The 20,017-nt window shown below is 41.8% G+C and overlaps 1 protein-coding gene across 1 annotated transcript; it reads right to left on the bottom strand.

Moving 5' to 3' along the window:
- Positions 1-1,493: 1,493 nt before the first annotated feature.
- On the bottom strand, positions 1,494-19,543 carry LOC114463292 (protein transport protein Sec61 subunit alpha-like). Its single transcript, XM_028446767.1, is given in 13 exon segments — positions 1,494-2,410; positions 3,660-3,736; positions 3,812-4,003; positions 5,097-5,294; positions 5,401-5,561; positions 6,980-7,133; positions 8,698-8,806; positions 8,840-8,960; positions 8,963-9,022; positions 9,102-9,165; positions 18,606-18,671; positions 18,758-18,825; positions 19,436-19,543. Coding segments are annotated over 13 exon segments (1,464 nt in total). The 5' UTR covers positions 19,443-19,543; the 3' UTR covers positions 1,494-2,223.
- Between the last annotated feature and the right edge of the window lie 474 nt (positions 19,544-20,017).

The following is a 20,017-nucleotide window of genomic DNA, read 5'->3' as shown; positions in this document are numbered from 1 at the left end:
AGGTTCTATAGCAGGACAATGATCCAAAACACACCAACAAGACCACCTCTGAATGGCTGAAGAAAAATAATTTAAGACTTTAAAGTGGCCTAGTCAAAGTCCTGACCTCAGTCCAGCTGAGATGCTGTGGCATGACTTTAATAAAAATGCGGTTCATGTTCGACTCATTGTAAGTTATCACAAACGCTTGATTGCAGTAGGTGCTGCTAAGGGTGGCTTAGCCAGTTATTAGGTTTAGGGGGCAAACACTTCTTCACACAGGGCCGTGTAGCTTTGGAGTTTTTTCTTCCTCATTAATAAAACTCTTCATTTAAAAACTGCATTTTGTGTTTACTTGTCTTATCTTTGACTAATGTTTAAATTTGTTTGATGATTTGAAACATTTAAGTGTGGAAAAACATAAAAAAGTAAGAAATCAGGAAGAGGGCAAACACTTTTTCACACCATTGTAGATAATGGACAGATTGTGTCTCAATCCCCTTCCCACTGTTCGAGCATTGCCCTTCCTGTTTTATAAAGATGGCTTCTTTCAAAAAGTTACACTCTTACACACCCACCCAGCAATAGAGCTGAGCAAGGCTAAATTCCTGCAATCTGAGCAACTCAGACTTCCCTACCCTGTGACACATGAACACAAATACAGTTCACCAACTTACTGATTGAAAAAAAAAAAAACATCTATTGCAGTTCAGCTTTGTCACAAATCTATTAGACCACATTTATAATATAAATGTTCAATCTTAATGGTCCACTCAGTCAGAGGTCTGGGTGGGGCCTAATAATAGTTCTAATAATTTGGAATTGATGTGGCTTCCTTGGTGATTTAAATGTTTAGTTTTACATTCAACATTAAGCATTTAGTTTTTAGCATATAGTCACATTTACATATCACATGTTTATCATGATTTCTGTCTTAAATGTGAGGAAAAATGGGCAAAATATTAGAAATATATCAGCTAGAAAATTGTTACAGAATCTTTACATTCAGCACCCATAGTACACAGGTGTTATTAAAGCTGCAGTCAGCGCGTGTGTTAAACGTGTATTGTAATCACTGGGTTAAAAGGTGAAGGTCAGTTTACTACGGTCCTCAGTTAGGAAGTCATGAGTTAAAATAAAACGTGTGACACCTGTGCAAACAGGTAATATCTGTGGCAAAGCTATATTTTATTTGAAAAACAGTTTTAAGCTGAAGTCACCTTGAGGATAAAAGCAACCCAAGGCCTATTTTCCAAGTAGTTGGCTTAACAAATCCTAAAATAAAGCTAGTTTCAGCTTGACCAATCCTGTGATGGACAGAGCTGCACTTAACGTTCCATCGCAGCTGATTCTACATGTTTTCATTTAATCAAATCACTGATAGGTTGAGCCTGATCGAGGCGCGTATAGATGACATCATCTATGACGACAGAGTGCGAATGAAAATAATTAAATCAAAACACGCTGTGGTGAAATAAGAGGTTTCCCCAAAATAAACAGTGAGCAACCAAGAGTGAAAACGTTTAGAACAAAAGTTTATTGAGAATGTCTTTTGTAGAAGCTTGTTCTGAAATGCATTTCTTTTTACATACTCAAACTTTTATCTTACAATTCATTTGAATTTAAAGAGTTCAATGTATGGCATATGTACAGAGCTATACGTGATAAGAAAAAAAAAAAAAAATCAGAACAAAATGGATGTAGAGCAGGCATGACTGAAAATACGGCAGCACCTAGAAACATCCTGTATAATATTCCTTTTTTATTTAACCTGGAGCCTAATTGTCTTCTTACAGCCTCCTTAACAAATAAAGATTAGTGCCACAGGGTCATGGATGAGGAACATACACAGCATGTGATGCAGCATCACAGAGATCAGCCTCTGAACGACACAATCACTCGACTGAGATGAAAGGAGCAAAAATACAAGAGCAGATAACACTGAGCACACTGCAGGCTGTGGATCATCATCATCCAAAGCAAGTACGCCTGCATACTCAAGTCCTTAGATGGACAGTCTGAAAAAGACTAAAGACTTGAGGATCTCACGTCGAGTAAAAAAACAAAACAACCTCTGACGCAGTACAGATGTTGTGACAAATGTAGTGGGAGCTGATGTAAACTTCAACACTAAATGCCATCGACTCACAGCATCTGTTTTCTGCTGAGACGTTGGAGGACGATGAGGCGTCTCAGATTTAAAATAGATTATAGCTGTCAGGAAGAGGCAGAACTATGGCTTCTCTAGAAGAGCAGGGCGCCCATGCTGCCCATTTCACTCTGCTCTTTCACAAAGATCTCAAAGTACTGGTAGATGATGGTGACGGCGAGCAGGATACCAGTGCCGGAGCCGATGGCTCCCAGGAAGTCTGCCATCACAGATAATCCACCAATACACAGTCCACCAAAGGCAGCAGCTGTGGGAATGTACCTAAAATATATTAAAAAAAAAAGCATCGATTTAGAAAAGAAACAGCCACAGATTAATTAGGCCAGCCACTAAATGGTGGCGGTATGCCACGCCTCAGCCAATAAAAACAAAGAGCAAGATGGGCTTTTTAAGGCACTTTGTCTGCCAGAGAAGACAACGTTGCAGGGAGACTAGGCTTAAAAGTGCATTTTCGGTTTTTGACCAAAACACTTTTCCCACCGAAACAACGCAGCAGAAACAGGATGTTGTGATGATGCGACCAAACAGTGCGGTTAGCGCGCAAGTGTCTGAAAACGGGCCAACGTGTCCATGTAAATTGTAGGCTGTAGGTTGAGATGGAGCGAAAACAATGAAAGTTACACTCAAGAGCCGGTTATTTTTCCCTCACGTCAACACTCCAAAAAAATCCTGACTGTACATCAGCAGCATTAAATGAGCATGTTTGTCAACATGTTTCACAAAGATTCTTTGGACTTCATCAAATTATTTAATTTGACTCTTTCAGCAGCCCAGTCAGTTATAGGCCTGTACACTATTATTTAAAGGGCCCATATTACGCTAAATCCACTTTTCTGTGCTTTAAACATTGTAAAGTCCTATTAGGGCTTCGTACACATGCCCAAGGTGTTTTTTTCATTGATTTCCTCAATCGTTACTTAGAGGGTGATTTGCTCCTTTCTTACTGCAGGGTGAGCCCAAACACCTCGCTCCAATTTGATGACGCGTTCCCACTATTTTTTAATGACGAATTTGACACGGCACTGAGCTGGAGAAGCCGCGCCTCCAGGAAGCTCTCTGCAGTGATTGACAAGTAAACAGACACACCCACGAAGGTGAGCATGTCAGCGTCCTTTGTGCAGTGCTTCCACAGTCTATCACCGCTGCACATCAAAGGCTGTTGTTTCTGCTACTGCTGCTGTTGATGCGTGTTGTCGCCATCATGTCAACTAGGTGGGAGGAAGGCGGGCCTACGTCACCGCGCGGGGAGGGGAGACGGACTCACACTCAATAGCAGTTTAAATAGTCATGTGTTTTGGCAGAAAACAATCACAACTGTGTGTGGATAGCAAAAATAAATTAGCTTTGGTGATTACTGATCCCCCTCGTAACAGAGCGAGACATGCAGGGAAGTCAGTGTCTCATCTAAATCAAGTTTAATTCTAAGAACCCCCCCGGGAAACCCACCACCACATTTGAAACACTGAAGTGACATTGATTGTGGTTTAGCATTTATTAAGTGTGAGCTAACCTGTTCAGTTCATGGACCATTGAGGTTTCTCTGTGTCCCCTCATCACCATCTGCTGCTCTTTCAGCTGTTTGGCCACCTGTGAGAAAGAACACGTTGAACACCACACAGAGTAAGCTACATTTACCCAAAAAAGAGATAAGGTCACACTTACATCTTTTGCAGAAGACCCTGACACTTCAATCCAGGTTTTGGAGAAAAAGGCACATGAGCCGAGCATGAAGCAAATGTAGATAACAGCGTGCACCGGGTCATCTAACACTGAGCCGAACGACTCAGGAGGAGAGAAGTAGTAGCAGAGCCCCCCGACAGGGTACGCACGAGCTGGGCCACCTGACATCGTGTCCTGTGAACACGGCAGCTTAAATATTAGACACTCAGTGGATTATTATGTCTGAATTATTTCCATAATGTATGCTAAGAAGCAAAGTTTGACAGGAACAAGATCAAATAATCAATAGCAAGCATCTTAAGCTTTTAACCGCACAATATCTAGTAAAGCAATATCTTATATCTGACTTTTTATTAGCTACGCAACATTTTACATGGCAGGGTTGGGGTCAATATTAATCGCATAATTAATAATTACAATTATGGGGTAAAAATCTTTTGCTGTTGTAATAGTAATTAAATTGTAAACAAGTTCAGATAAATGACTTTCTAATTGTAATTGCCATGCAAATTCTATAGGAATTGTTAATTTCATTTTTTTTAGAATTGTTAATTGGAGTTTAACACAAAACTGGGGAAACATGTTACAGTTCTATGTACAGTTCTACACACATCTAGTTAATTATTAAAATATGCTTCAAGCTTTCGTACATTTTACCATTTAAAAAAAATTGAAATCGAGGGGTTTAGTGACACAGAAAAGGCTCAGACGCCCACACCAAAAATATTAAAATCTATATTTTCATGGATTAGGAAGCCTAACGAGATCAGATGATAGATATTTGTTTTGAGTGTGTTTTAGAGCTGATTTAGGACCAAGAGATGCTAACAGAAAGCTAACACAAGTGGAAGGTTAACTTTTATTAGGTTATTTATTTCAGGCTCAATAATTGTGATTAATTGTAATTTAACTTCATTAATTAAGAACATAATTGTAACTGACTCTCTGAGGATAAAAAAATTATTGGAATTCAATTGGAAAAATGCTGGTCACTGTAATCAGAATTGAACGTGGATTATTGACGTCATTGGAACTGAAAAATGTAACTGACTCCACCCTGTTACATGGAGTTAAAGCAAGTTTGCTAACTTGATAATGCTGCCACAAAGGCTGACAGAAATAATTACAAAATGAACAAAAATCACATACACAAGCAGTCCTGCTAACACATTTTGATCAAGATTAAGAAAATGTTATAAATAAAACATTAAAGGCAAAAACATCAAGACCAGATGTTCACAAATAAATGAACATAATGTGTACTTACAGACCAAGTTCCCAGCAGGTTCACCAGAAAGTTCCCACTGAAGCGTGTGGAGAGCATCTGGGAGATGACGTACAAGTTGGAGACCAGAGCAGATTGCAGGATGATGGGAATGTTGGAGGTGTAAAAGAGCTTGATGGGATAGGTGTTGTACTGGCCACGGTAGCGAGCTGATTTGATGGGTAGATCAACCCTGAATCCCTGAGAGAACAACATCAATGTCAATATTTAGGACAAACCCCAACATCACATGTCAGGAAAAGTTGGATTACAACTGACTTTTAGATTTACAAGAGCTAAAACTTACCTGGAAGTATATCACTACAGCAAAAACAAAGATGGTAGCGAGGAGGTTCATGAGGTTAGGCAGGTTCTGTCTGTAGAACGCCTCTCTCAGGGCACGGATTTTGTCCGTCCTTGTAGCGAGCAGATGGAAAAGTGCGATGATGGCTCCCTCAAACTCAGTGCCTGCAATATGAAAAAAGTTTAACATTTAATTGAACAACAAAGAGCATACAATCCTGGGGAGTTTCATCATAGTGTTCTTAAAAGACCCAGGCCTATGGTTTAAACCTGGTTTAGCTAAGCTGTCCGTGACCATGCTGGCTTTAATCATTCCTTCAAACTCTTCTCAGCCTGGAGCTCTCCAGCTGAGCCAATCAGATGATGGCGTTTAGCTTAAGTGCTCGTCTTCAAAAGACCCACGAAATCGATCACAGATTTAATGATTATAGACATGAAGGCGCATGCGCTGCAGCCTTTACGATGAACAAGCAGCCAATAGAAACCAATGCTGAGACCAACAGGATGTGATGTAATCTGTTACTGAACAGTGAGAATAAATGACGGACATGTGAAAAAAAAAGTTTCTGTGGTTTGAACATTTTAATAGTAGTAAAGGGTTAAACATGGTGTTATTTTGTCAATGTATTATATAAACCAACTGAAGCATGTGACCACACACTGATCATGTGAGTTTGATAAGTTTAACACCTGTCAGCGTTTAATAAAAGAGATGCTGTAACTCACAATTAAATGATATATAATTAATGAGACTTGTGAGTGTTTGATGAACTCAGCAATAAACGTTAAATTCAAATGAACAGAGGGAGCAGCTCAGTGGTGCTGTGTGCGCCGCTGGATGTCACATCCAACACTGCAGACACTTCAGGTGAGCACTGAGCAACGTGTACTGCGTGCACATCCCGAAAAGCGATGGTGTATTTTAGTCATCGGGGAGCCTTCACTCTGCCCTGTGACTGTCCCTGAACAGCCTCTCTCTCTGTATATCCACAGCTTTCTCAGTATTAATATCTGATCAATAAACGGACATTTATACCGTGAGGTAAACGAAGGCGATGGATACGCACGCATCATTATATAGACATTATTACTGATGGTTTAAACACATGGAGACTAATCATCTCATTAAAAATATGGTACACATTAAACACGCAACAATGATTCTATGTTCTATTTAAACATTTACCATGATATTCTGTTTAATTTCCTTTTAAAATACTGCATTAAAGAGGTATTTAAAAAAAAAAAAAAAAAGTATAACAGAAGTCCTCTTGAGATCCTTTTAACTTTTGCAGATATTTGTTGAGTGTTTTAAAGCATCTCTAAATGACTTAAATAATGATGACGTGGTTTCATGAGAGTGTGTCTTGCAGCTTAAGCCAAGCCTGCTGCTTAAACCTGGTCGGGTGCAGGTTTGACCCACGGACTGTGTTACTATGGTAACCAAGATGTTTTCTCTATGATGAAACCGCAGTTCCAGTTTGAAACCGGCTTAACGGAGCCGGACTCTCAGGTTAAACCTGGCCTCAACCCTGAGCTGGGTTTTATGAAATACCCCTTTGTACCATTCAGTGACTTCTCACCTCTGCCAGTGTTCACAGTTGTTGGGCTGAAGGCCTTCCACACGATGGTCTCACAGATGTTGGTGGCGATAAACAGGGAGATTCCTGATCCAAGACCGTAACCTTTTTGTAGCAGCTCATCCAACAGAAGCACAATCAGGCCGGCAACAAACAGCTGCAAGAAAACAAGTATTTTACACCATCATGTAGTTGGTCTGCCTTCCATATGAGAGCAACACCTTTAGAGAAATCATAGCCACTAAAATTGACTACTCAAAAAAAATCAATAAAGTACACAATATATGATAAAAAAAAAAAGCCAAATGTAATAAATAACTGTATTATACAAGTACTATTGAAATTGTAAAGGCATTCATCACAACAATAATCTAAATAAGCTAATGGACCTCGCTCTAATTGTGCCCCCAAAAGAAAAGAAAACAAAATGACTCAAATATACACCAACAACAAAAACACACAAAACAAGAAGACAGTCATCAACATCCCCCGTCAGATTGGTTGTCACTAGGGATGTCCCGATACCACTTTTTCATTTCAGATATGATACCGATATTGCAGCCTTGCGTATCGGCCAATACCGATATTGATCCGATATCAGCGTGAATCATACATACTTTTTTTTTTCCCCTCTCTTTTCTTTAATAAAAAAAATACTTATTTTGTAGTGTGGAATGTTAGAAAAGGCTTGATCAAGTGATGTCACTCAAACAGAGAACAATAGTCAGCAACAGTATGAAAACAACTGACCCATTTATTATTAACCAATTGGTTACATAACCTTCAACAAAATATCTACAGTATTCTACAATTGAATAAAATAAATAAAAAATGAATTGAAGAAAAAAATGATAATAATCGATATCGGGACACCCCTAATTATAACTCAACGTTTTCCTAAATGTCCTAAATCTAAGAAGTTAGATGTATACATAAGAAAATATTATCACATCATATAAAATTACTAACTATCTTAAACGGTTTCTAAGAAAAGCTGTTACTAACCTCACTAAAATTAGAACATTACAATTGCATAAATGCTTTAAAAAAATTAAAAAAACATGTATTTAGCAGGGACATTCCAACAATGCACCGTTTAAAATTAAAACGGAACAAGGGCAATAACTCCAAAAAATTGCGCGCTTCTCATTTTCAAACTCCATCAAGGTATTGATACCCTGAAACCACACACCAAAGTTGGTTATCCTACCTTAAACTGTTTCTGAGAAAAGCTGTCCCCTTTAACGGAGCTCAAACCTATATCCCCCTTATAACTCTGAATAAAAACACAAAACCCCTTGTTTTTTCCTGTATTAATGCTCAGATTGGTCATTTTTCTTAATGCTGACAGGAATGTTGATGTTTCCCAGATGATCATATTTTTGTAGCCCCTGCAGTGATAAAAGTTTTCTATATCTGCTTTAAATCAGAACGATTTTTCCCAACAGGAATGACCAATCTAAGGCCCATGCATTTAAAAACCACTGGTATTTGGTAACATGGTGGAAGCAAAGAATGCAATGCTGATCCAAACAGTATTATCAACTTTAGGGCAAACATTTAAAAACTATGCATCTATTCCAAATTTCCATCTCTTTTCTATGGCAACCGTTTTATACAACTTTACAACCTTTGGGACAAAAGGAAGAAAACTTACACATACACACTTTCCCAATAATAGTAAAAGCAGCTGATTAAACTTAAAGGCTTAATATTCTCACCTGAATGATAATGAGCAGACAGATCCCTGCACCCATTTCTGATGGGTCTCCATACATGCCAGTCATCACGTAAACAATAGCCTGTCCGATGGTGATGATCATCCCAACACTAAAAGAATAATAAGTCAGGGATGTTTTTTACAGTTTCATGACTTTATATCTGGTGATCTTTGCTCTCACATTTCTGAGCTCCGTTGAACAAGCCCTGTCCCTTGGTGTGTCTCCAACTTCAATGATCTTCGCTCCGGCTAGCAGCTGCATATCAGCCCCGAGGTGACGATAGGAGAGATGCCCAACTCCATCAGAGTACCTGGAGACACGGTCACAGTGGTTTACACCAGCAGGACAACACACACGTTCTCATTTACAACATTTACTGACACATACCCTCTGTTTGAGGCCAGAAATGACTCTCATCCAATAGAAAGGATCGGCAGAGTCTGACGACATGATGCCAAAAAGAGGAATCTGTAGGAGCAGAGTTATCACACTGTGTGAGAACAATACGATTGGCTGACTACCATCACACAGAAAGTGACTTTGTTGTCAAGATACAAAACGTAGAAGAATATTACAATTCCTCAATTACTGAAGCATTTCCATGGCGGGCCAATATTTAATATTATTCAATATTACCTGGTTGTAAAATATTACAGCATGGTGCTCACTTTACAGTCTGTGGCCAAGTCAAACACTGAAATCACTACTTTAATCAAATCAAAACCTGTTCAAGTTTATCCTTATTTTAAATTTTATAAAATAGGGATTCATTTTTGTGAGTCTTCTGATAGTCCCCTAAACATGTCCCTAATGTTCCTCTCACCCTCACACCAAACGTGTGTCATACTCCAAACTAGTAAAGCAAAAAATGTTCCCCAATATAAAGTTTTCTCACTCATTTTTACAAAAAATAAAAAACGAACTGTGCAGGTGAGAAACAGTATGTTAGTTAGTTAAATAGACTTTTAACATTGACTAGAAGTAGCACCTAAAATCTACTGAATCTACAAGATTTTAATTTCCTCTTATTGTTTTCTTTACCAATTCATATCAAAGTTTGGTGGTTCATTTTTTTTTTTAAGAATACAGTAGTGCTGGGCGGTATACCGGTTCATACCGAATAGCGGTGAATATTTTCATTATGATATGAATTTTTAACATACCGCCATACTTGATTACACAACGTTCAGAAAACCGCGTTTCTTATTCTAAATCAATTCTATAATAAAATTATAATAACAAGTAAGTAGTGTTTTTTGTGTTTTTGTTGTTGTTTAGTGTCTTTTTTCAGTCATCTTATTTATTTATTTGGTTATTACGTGGGCTTTTGGAGTCAGTGAGTTTAAACTGTTGTCTAATTTTGAGTGGTTATGTTGTGCTTTTGGTGTAATTTATATGTAGTTATTTACTATTTTTTTAGTCATCTTTTGTGTGTTTTTGAGTAAATATGTGTTTTGCTGTGTTAGTGTGTTTTTGGAGTCCTTTTGTGTGTGTGTTTTTTTTTACTTGATTTGTGTATATTTGCCATATTTTTCTATTATTTTGTGTGCATTTTTTAAAATTATTCTCCAACTGTGTATTCCTGTTGTCATTTTGTGGTTTTTTTTTTTTATGTCATTCTGTGTATATTTGTTGTGATTTTGAGTTTTTGGTGTCATTTATGTGTATTTTTGGTGTTACTTTTTATAATTTTTAGTTATGTTTTTGTGTATTGTAATATTATTATTGTTAAGAATTCTTCAAGTTGTAGACTAATGTGTACTGATGCTTTTATTTTGAAATGTGCGCTCTTATTTTGAAAGGTGTCTATGTTGTGTTTCCCCTTTTCTCACTACGTTGGACTGTGGAAATGTTTGCAGTGGTGCAGCAGTCACTGATGATGTAAGTTATGTTCATAGTGATGGGAAATGAATATATACATGTTACTTACCTTTTCTGATAGTGTTGTTTAGTTCCTGGTGTGTATTTTGCATTCTTCAAAATGTGAGTTTTCACTCTCAGCAGGATTGTGATTTAGCATTGTTTAAGCTAACAGAGTTGGTTGGTAAATGTGTTAGCCTCAGATTGTTTCCAGCTTCCATTTATATGCTGTGTGGTTTCATTATATATTATGAGGTTAATATTGACAAATGTAATCTCTACTTATTGTGAGTGTTATTTACAGCATTTTGATTTATTGTAGTACATATGTAGTACACAATGTTAATTTAGTCTTTTATTTCTTGTTGTACATTTCTAGAAACTGCTACTCTGTACCAGATGCATCGCTGTGCACATACAGTCCTCAGTAAACAGTCAATATTCATCTGATGTCTCGTGTGCTCTCTGATCGGAGCCCTGCAGTGGTCAGTTAGGCTAAAATCAGCAATCAGAGGTATCAATCCTCAACAAAGGTCCTTCGAGCCGGATAATTGACTACCGCAGAATATGTCATCAGAAGACGATACAATGACCATCCCCTCATATGGAGGTACGAGAGCGACAAGTGAGACAGCGCCGCACACCTAGCATCTAGAGCAGTACATCCTTGCCTACAATCCTAGTAGGCCTGCCCCTTCCTCCCACCCTGACAATGGAGAACGTGAGGAGCAGAGAGGAGCAGCGGCCGCAGCAGACAGTGGACAAGCAGATGCAACTTCTCATCTTGGTGCAAGCGGAGCCTCACGTAGCTCTAACTCAGGTGACCCACTGAGCACCACATCACTGAAACAACTCATTGAATCTTTATCCAGGAAGTGAGGAGGAGGAAAGAGCGGAGATAGCTGAAGTCACACACAAACTCCGTCAATATGAACATCGACAACGTCGTCGTCAAGAACTACTAGGGCACATCACATCATTCCTGCGAGAAGAAGAGGAGAATGATGAGGCTTGCAACGTGAAGGGTTCCATGCCCACTCAAGTACAAAGTCAGTCTCCACTTCACACCCTTACCTGTGTTCACCCTCTGAGCTACTCCCCTCCAGCAGAGAGGGCAGGTTCAAACATGGAGTCTCACATTGAAAGACATACACCAAATATGATTTCAACCATTAGAGGGAGAAGCTGGACCGAGAGACTACACCTCTATCATAACAAGCGAAAAGAGCGAGATCTGCATTTACGCCATTGCATCCAGTCCCTCCAGAACACCCACACTCCCCCTATTCAACCATCTCTGCGGGAGCGATAACTCCAACCTCGGCACAAAGACACCTCATAAAGCCAGTCCCTCTACAGCCCCAGATGACGGAGCTGTATCGCTGTGAGGATGGAGTTTCCTATATGCACCAGCCTCAGGTACCACAGCTGTTAACCAAAACAGCCCTGTCTTACAATCCCACACCTCCAGCTTTATATCAGAGACTTCCCCCATCTCAAGCCCCCTCAACTTATAGCCTGCCTCATTATGTACCTGTGCCAGCATCGGTAGTTGCACCCCAGACTCTTCCACCTGCCTCAGGAATGCGTAATATCCCTGCAGCTGTTCAGTCACAGTTTCCAGCCAGCCAGGCCATAGCCCCACATAACTTTAGCACACAACCACGCTCCATATATGGTGTGCCCAAACCCAAAATTCCAGATTTCACTACAGATAGTGAAAGGGAATTGCCAACCTGAAGTTAGCCTTGGACAACCTGCTCGAAACCTTATCCTGAACTGACTGAAAAATACAAATACCATGTGTTACTCGAACACCTCAAACTCCCTGAGGCACAGATGATTGGTCAGTCATGTCGACATGCCCCCTTTCCCTACACTGCAGCCATGCAAGCACTACAGCTCCAGTACGGCCAGCCACATCAGTTAGCACAGAGTGAAATAGCAGCTATCCTCACTACACCTGATGTGAAGTCTGGAGATGCACGCACTTTCCAGAGCTTCGCTCTCAGAGTCCATCTCCTAGTTAGTATGCTACTCTCCCTGGAGGGACCTCAAGGGATGGAGCTCAACTGCTGCTCACATGTTGACCGCCTACTTAGTAAGCTGCCCAAATATCACAGGGATGGGTTCATTGAATACCTTCAGATACAGGGAAAGCTCAACACCACAAGCCTCAATCCCTACAACCTCCAAGACTTGAATAGTTGGCTTCAAGGTAAAGCTCAGCAGCAGCGTCTATCAAACAGACTAGTGCAGCGCTACCAACTGGAGAAACCTGCAAGCAACGAGAAGGAGAAAATCCCATATAGGGGCAAAAGTCAGAGCGTAGCTGTGTACCATGGAGCAGAGCCCACTCAGTCAAACACCCCCAATAAACCCACATCATTTGGTGGCAAGAAACCTTTCAAAGTGCACTGTCTCTTCTGTGACAGCAAAGAACATTACATCAGCAGATGTCCCAGCATTAAAGTGAAATCAACAACAGAGCTGGACAGATGGATAACAGAAGGGAAACGTTGCTGGAGATGCGCTCGTACTCACACACCTGAGTCTTGCAACCTCAAGAAACCCTGTAGCGACTGCGGTGACATCCATCTCCAAGTGCTTCACAATGTCGCTCAGTGTCGCGCTACCGACCTACAGCCAAGAGCCTCAGAGAGCCGAGTCTACTTGACACCCAGTATAACGACCAGCAAAGTGCTCCTGAAGGTGGTTCCAGTCTTGCTGCACAACAATTCTAATTCAGTGGAAACTTTCGCTGTGTTAGACGATGGCGCACAGCGCACTATGATCTTACCAGCAGCTGTCCAGCTGCTTCAGCTGAATGGAGAGTCAGAGACCCTCACCCTACGCACAGTACGCACAGACGTCACACATCTTCAGGGTTCAAAGGTCAATTTCCAGATCTCCTCCAGAGCCAACCCACGGAGGCAGTACAAGTTCAGGGAGCATTTACGCCACAGTCTAGATTTAGTAGAACAAACCTACCCTGTACAGATGCTTCAAAGACGACACTCCCACCTGCGAGGTATACCGCTGCAGCCTTCCAAAATGTACGGCCACTAGTGTTACTCGGTTCTGATCATGTACACCTCATCACGGCACGGAACCAATCCGCAGAGGGTCTAATGGTGGACCCATAGCCATCCACACTGTCCTGGGATGGGCCCTGCAAGGTGCAGAGAAGTGCATACCAGAGCAATCACCGGTGCAGCAGTGTCTCTTCACTTCAGTCGTTAGCCCAGATGACCTTCTCTACCGAAACGTCGAAAGATTGTGGCAACTTGATGTTTTTGCCCTTCCGAAATGAGAAATTGGTCGTTCGCTCTCGTGAGGACCAGGTCGCCATAAGCCTCCTGGAACCAAAACACAGCGAATCAAAGAGGGAGGAGTCTGCCGGTACGCAACCCCACTCTTGAGGAAACCAGGATCACCTAAACTCAATGGCTCTGCACACTCAGTTCATGGCTCATCTGAGGGCCACAGAGAGACGGCTCAAGAGGGATCCGGAGAAGAAAGCAGCAATCTACTCAGCTGAGATCAACAAACTCATCAAAGCGGGGTATGTAAAGAAGCTCCACCCGAAAGATGTAGGACAGTCTGCAGAAGCATGGTACTTACCCCATCATCTGGTGTGCCACAACAACAAACCACGCCTGGTCTTCGACTGTTCATTTCGGTTCCAAGATGTCTCCCTAAACGAACAGCTCCTGCCTGGGCCTACGCTGGGTCCATCACTGGTTGGGGTCCTCCTTCGCTTTAGGCAACACCAAGTAGCAGTAAGCAGCGACATTCGTGCAATGTTTCATCAAATCAGCCTGCTACCTGAGTACAGACCACTCCTCCGGTTCATCTGGAGGGACCTGCGTTGTGAAGACCAACCAGATGTGTACGAGTGGCAGGTGTTGCCATTTGGTACAACAAGCAGCCCGTGCTGTGCCATTTTGCGCTTCAGCAACATGCTCGTAATCACCAGGACACCCATCCTGAAGTGCTACAGTCGGTACAGCAGAGCTTCTACGTTGACAATTGCCTGGAGAGTTTTCCCACTATATCGACAGCCAGGCAGAGAGTCGACCAGTTGCGCACCTTACTGGCAGAAGGAGGGTTTGACCTCAGGCAATGGGCCAGTAATCAATCCACGGTGATCACTCACCTTCCAACCGACGCAAGATCCTCAGCTACGGAGCAGTGGCTGAGCCAGAGCCGTACTGACCCGCTTGAACCCACCTTGGGCCTGAGGTGGAACTGTGCAGCTGATACCCTTAGCTATCAGTACAGGATAATTGAACATTCTACGCTGACAATGAGGACAGCGTATCAAGTGTTAGCCAGTCAATATGACCCATTAGGGTTCATGGTGCCATTCACAACCCGAGCCAAGGTGCTTATACAGCAGTTCTGGTCCAAAAAAAGGGGGCTGGGATGATCCTGACCTACCGCCTGTCCTCAGAGAAGCCTGGGAAAACTGGGAGAGTGAGCTGAAGCACCTCAGCAGTGTATCCATACCCCGTTGTTACTCACCTGTCCCAGTAGAAGGTACAGTGTCAAGTGCGACCTCATGTATTTTGTGATGCCTCGGAGCAAGCATATGGAGCAGTCGCATACCTTACAGTCTATGCAGGTGACACTATTCACACCTCCTTCGTGATGGCAAGATCCAGAGTTGCTCCGAAAAGGCAACAGTCTATTCCCCGCTTGGAGCTCTGCGCAGCACTAGCCGGAGCTCAACTCGCCAAGCTCATAGAAACTGAGATGTCACTCCCTCTCCGACAAACAGTCCTGTGGTCTGACTCTACCACCGTATTGGAGTGGCTACAATCCGATTCCTGTCGTTATAAGGTGTTTGTCGGAACTCGGGTGTCAGAAATACAGGAGCTGACTGACCGAAGGTCCTGGCGCTACGTGGACAGTCTAAACAATCCGGCCGATGACATAACCAGGGGAAAGCCACTGTTGGATCTTGCAGAACATGGTCGCTGGAGTCAAGGCCCCCTGTATCTCAAGCAAAGCACAGAACACTGGCCGACGAAGCCTAAGCAAACTACGACAGGAGGCTTGTCTGAACTTAAAGGTATCACCCTTTGTTGCTTCACGGCCGTGGAGTCCAATAACAGCATTCCTGATTCTAGTCAGCATAGCTCATGGGAGAAGCTGGTGGAGGCAACTCAACGAGCTCACGGGGCGGCCACAGATCAAGAACATGATCAGCCCCTCAGTCGTAGAGATGCAGAGGTACTGTTGTTGAGAGGGTGTCAAGCTCATAGCTTCTCTGAGGAAGTTGCAGCGCTTAAAGCACAGAAACCTGTCCCAACTCACAGTCGTCTCATCAACCTTGCTCCAGAGTGGGATGATGAAACTGGTCTCATTCGTGTGGGGGGAAGGTTGCGAAGACTGCAGAATCTAAGTATCGGTGAGATTCATCCAGTTGTGCTGGATTCAAGGCATCCTGCAGTGAAACTCCTCATCAAGGACATGGATGAACATCTCTTACACCCCGGTACAGAACGAGTCTATGCGGAGTTGAGGAGACAGTATTGGATCATACGAGGACGTCAGGCCATCCGACACCACCAACTCAATTGTTCAACTTGTCAGCGTTGGAGAGCGCAACCAAAGGTGCCACAGATGGCAGATCTTCCCCCACAACGCCTCAGACTGCTTTGTCCGCCATTCTATTCAACTGGTGTCGACTGCTTTGGGCCTTACCTGGTGAAGATAGGTAGACGGACAGAGAAGCGCTGGGGCGTGATTTTCAAGTGTCTCACAACACGTGCAGTACACCTTGAGCTTCTGAACTCCATGGATGTCGATGCCTTCCTCCTCGCTCTGCGTCGATTCATCGCCCGGCGGGGTCGTCCAAAGGAAGTGCTATCAGACTGTGGTACTAACTTTCGTGGTGCAGAGCGAGAACTTCGGGAGGCCTTCGCCACAATGGAACCACGACTGAAAGAACAGCTGGAAGTATATCAGATCGATTTCAAGTTCAACCCACCAAATGCTCCGCACTTTGGTGGAGCGTGGGAGAGAGAGGTGCGGTCGGTTAAATCTGGCCTTCAAGTTGCAGTGGGCAGTCAGTCTGTCACAGAGGATGTCCTGTATACAGTTCTAGTGGAAGTGGAGGGGATCTTAAACTCAAAGCCACTGGGATACGTGTCAGCTGATGTGGCCGATTTGGACCCCATTACTCCGAACATCCTCCTAATGGGGCGGCGGGATGCAGCTCTGCCTCAGGTGGTCTATGCTCCAGTTGGTATGGGGCGGCGACGATGGCGACATTGCCAAGCACTGGTGGATCAGTTCTGGCTTCACTTCACGAGGAACTACTTACCAACCCTCCAGACTCGGCAAAAGTGGCAAAGGTCATCAAAGAACATCACTTTGGACTCTGTCGTACTAATCGTTGACCCATCACTTCCAAGAGCTCACTGGTCCATCGGGAGAGTCATCAAGGCTGTCGCTAGCCCAGATGGATGTATCAGAACAGCAGAGGTCAAGGTTAAGGATAAAGTTTACGTAAGACCAGTTGCTCGACTTATTAAACTTCCTGACCTTCAGGATGACATCAAAGACACTTGAAGAATCCCCGGTCTTACACATTTTCAAGCAAATGTGGGGGCGGCTGTTAAGAATTCTTCAAGTTGTAGACTAATGTGTACTGATGCTTTTATTTTGAAATGTGCGCTCTTATTTTGAAAGGTGTCTATGTTGTGTTTCCCTTTTCTCACTACGTTGGACTGTGGAAATGTTTGCAGTGGTGCAGCAGTCACTGATGATGTAAGTTATGTTCATAGTGATGGGAAATGAATATATACATGTTACTTACCTTTTCTGATAGTGTTGTTTAGTTCCTGGTGTGTATTTTGCATTCTTCAAAATGTGAGTTTTCACTCTTCAGCAGGATTGTGATTTAGCATTGTTTAAGCTAACAGAGTTGGTTGGTAAATGTGTTAGCCTCAGATTGTTTCCAGCTTCCATTTATATGCTGTGTGGTTTCATTATATATTATGAGGTTAATATTGACAAATGTAATCTCTACTTATTGTGAGTGTTTATTTACAGCATTTTGATTTATTGTAGTACATAATGTAGTACACAATGTTAATTTAGTCTTTTATTTCTTGTTGTACATTTCTAGAAACTGCTACTCTGTACCAGATGCATCGCTGTGCACATACAGTTCCTCAGTAAACAGTCAATATTCATCTGATGTCTCGTGTGCTCTCTGATCGGAGCCCTGCAGTGGTCAGTTAGGCTAAAATCAGCAATCAGAGGTATCAATCCTCAACAATTATTATTTACTTTATTCTACAATATTCACTCATCATGACAGTAAAATAGACCACCCTAAGTCAATCTACTGCAGTAATTCATCTCTCAATCAGTAGAAAATGCTGTGAACACCTGATTATGCATGAAAAAAACCGTGAAACCGTTAGAATTTTGAAAAATGTCGTGATATACATTTTTAGTCATACCGCCCCGCTCTAGAATACAGCATTGATGCATAACCTTTTATTTCCACGTTCCACAATGAATGAGGATTATTTGCTTTAAAAAGCAGCTGCAAACCACTACTAGAGGGCAAAATTATTTAAATAACAAATATTTACTTTCACTGTTTACTTTGGAATTTAAAGATGTAATGTCTGGGGGAAATATTTTGTGTTTAAATTAGAATATCATAAAAAAATTTAGAAATGCAGATATATAATATGTAGTAATATTGCGCTTACAAATATACTTAACTTACACAAATAAGTTAAACATAACTCAAAATAAATCCAAAATGTACATGCTGTAAAACAGAACTTTACATTTTCAAGGTGTGTCATTATTAGTGCTTGATCACATAATGGAATACTTGATTGTAAAAAAAAAAAAAAAAAAAAGTTGTCAGTGGTTTGCTCCACAAACCTTTATTCCCTGTAATGCTACCTATTCTAAGGAGCATTTTCATGCTGTACATTATGTATTATTATTTACATTTAAAAGAAAACAAAATTGTTTCAGGAGTAAATAAGAGCGCTGAGCAGTGACTTTACCTGGCAGCACACCAGAAAGATGAAGAGAGTGATGGCTGTCCATAGCACCTTCTCTCTGAACTGAATCTGTTCATAAAGCACAACAGTTATTAGTTTACACCTGTCAGAGCAGAGGTGCTGTGACAATGGCAGTGCAGTGGAAAAACACACACCTTTCTCTCTGGTTTCTGGATTTCTGGCAGCACCGCACAGAATGGCTTTATTACCTCTAAAAATTTGACTGGAAAACAAACAAACAACAGAAACAGAATTGAAGTAGTGAGCCGACGGAGAGCAGTAGCACTGCTAGTCACTGGGACGTGGCAGCTAACCAGAGACGAAGTGGAAGCTGGTTTAAATTCATAGCACACAAGTAGGACAAAATGTGTTTTAAGATTAAACACTCGGTGATATTTATTTGGAGCTGAATAGTATAACTGTGGCCATGTGTTCACAGCAGGGTGAGTGAAGTGAGAGTAGCAGTAGCAGCAGAAGCTAATGCGTCGTCATCACTACGCTGTCGGCGTCTTTGAATGAGTGGCTAACAGGTTAGCATCCAGGTTTAAGCTCTTTACACCACGACGGAGCCTATAATACCGATAGAAAACACCCAATACATAGCAAGAAAAGCTCTTTGTTAAGTAAAACAAATACATTCTTAACATGTTTGTAGTATGATAGAAAAGCCACTGTTTAGCGGTAGACTAGCGCCCCGGAGGTAACAGTCACCTATTAACAGTCAGAGATCACAGCTTTAGCTAACATAGTTGTTTAAAACGAATAAAGTGGTACGCGTTTCATGCTCACAGAATGTAGACTGAGTTTAGCTGACGTGTACGTGTAATACTTACTGCCCATGGTGAGCTGCCTGTTGACTGAGGAGGAGGTTATTCTACTGTGTGTGGATGTGGAGGAGGAGGAGGAGACCTTTACAGACACGTCACCTTAACCAGAGCTTAAGAGAACACACACACACGCTGCGCGCACGCACGCACCAGGGTTGGGGTCAATTACATTTTTCAGTGACAATTACGTTTTCAATTATCCATGTTCAATTACGATTACAGGAACCTGCATTTTTTTTCTCATTGCAATTAAATTACAATTATTTTACATTTTTTTTTAACATGGAAGAGGGAGTTAGGGTGGGACAATGGAAGGAGGGCAACCGCCCCAACACACACACACACCTAAAAAATAAGATTGAATGATTTTAAAAAGGAATCCAATGTTCCTTAAATCAGGTTATTTACTTTTTTCAGAGATAAATAAATAAATAAAATAAAATCCGGCAACCCAAATTTGGTTACTGTGACATCATCACACAGGAGTGCAAAAGTGACATCATTATCGTCAAATGAATGGGATGCAGGGTTCTTTGATGTGTCACCAGGGGAAGCCTTGTGAAAGGTGTGAAATGTGGCAGCTGATGA

This window comes from Gouania willdenowi, chromosome 5 (assembly GCF_900634775.1).
Source record: "Gouania willdenowi chromosome 5, fGouWil2.1, whole genome shotgun sequence".
In the NCBI taxonomy this organism is placed as follows: Eukaryota; Metazoa; Chordata; class Actinopteri; order Blenniiformes; family Gobiesocidae; genus Gouania; species Gouania willdenowi.
This window is presented reverse-complemented; position numbering and strand designations above follow the sequence as displayed.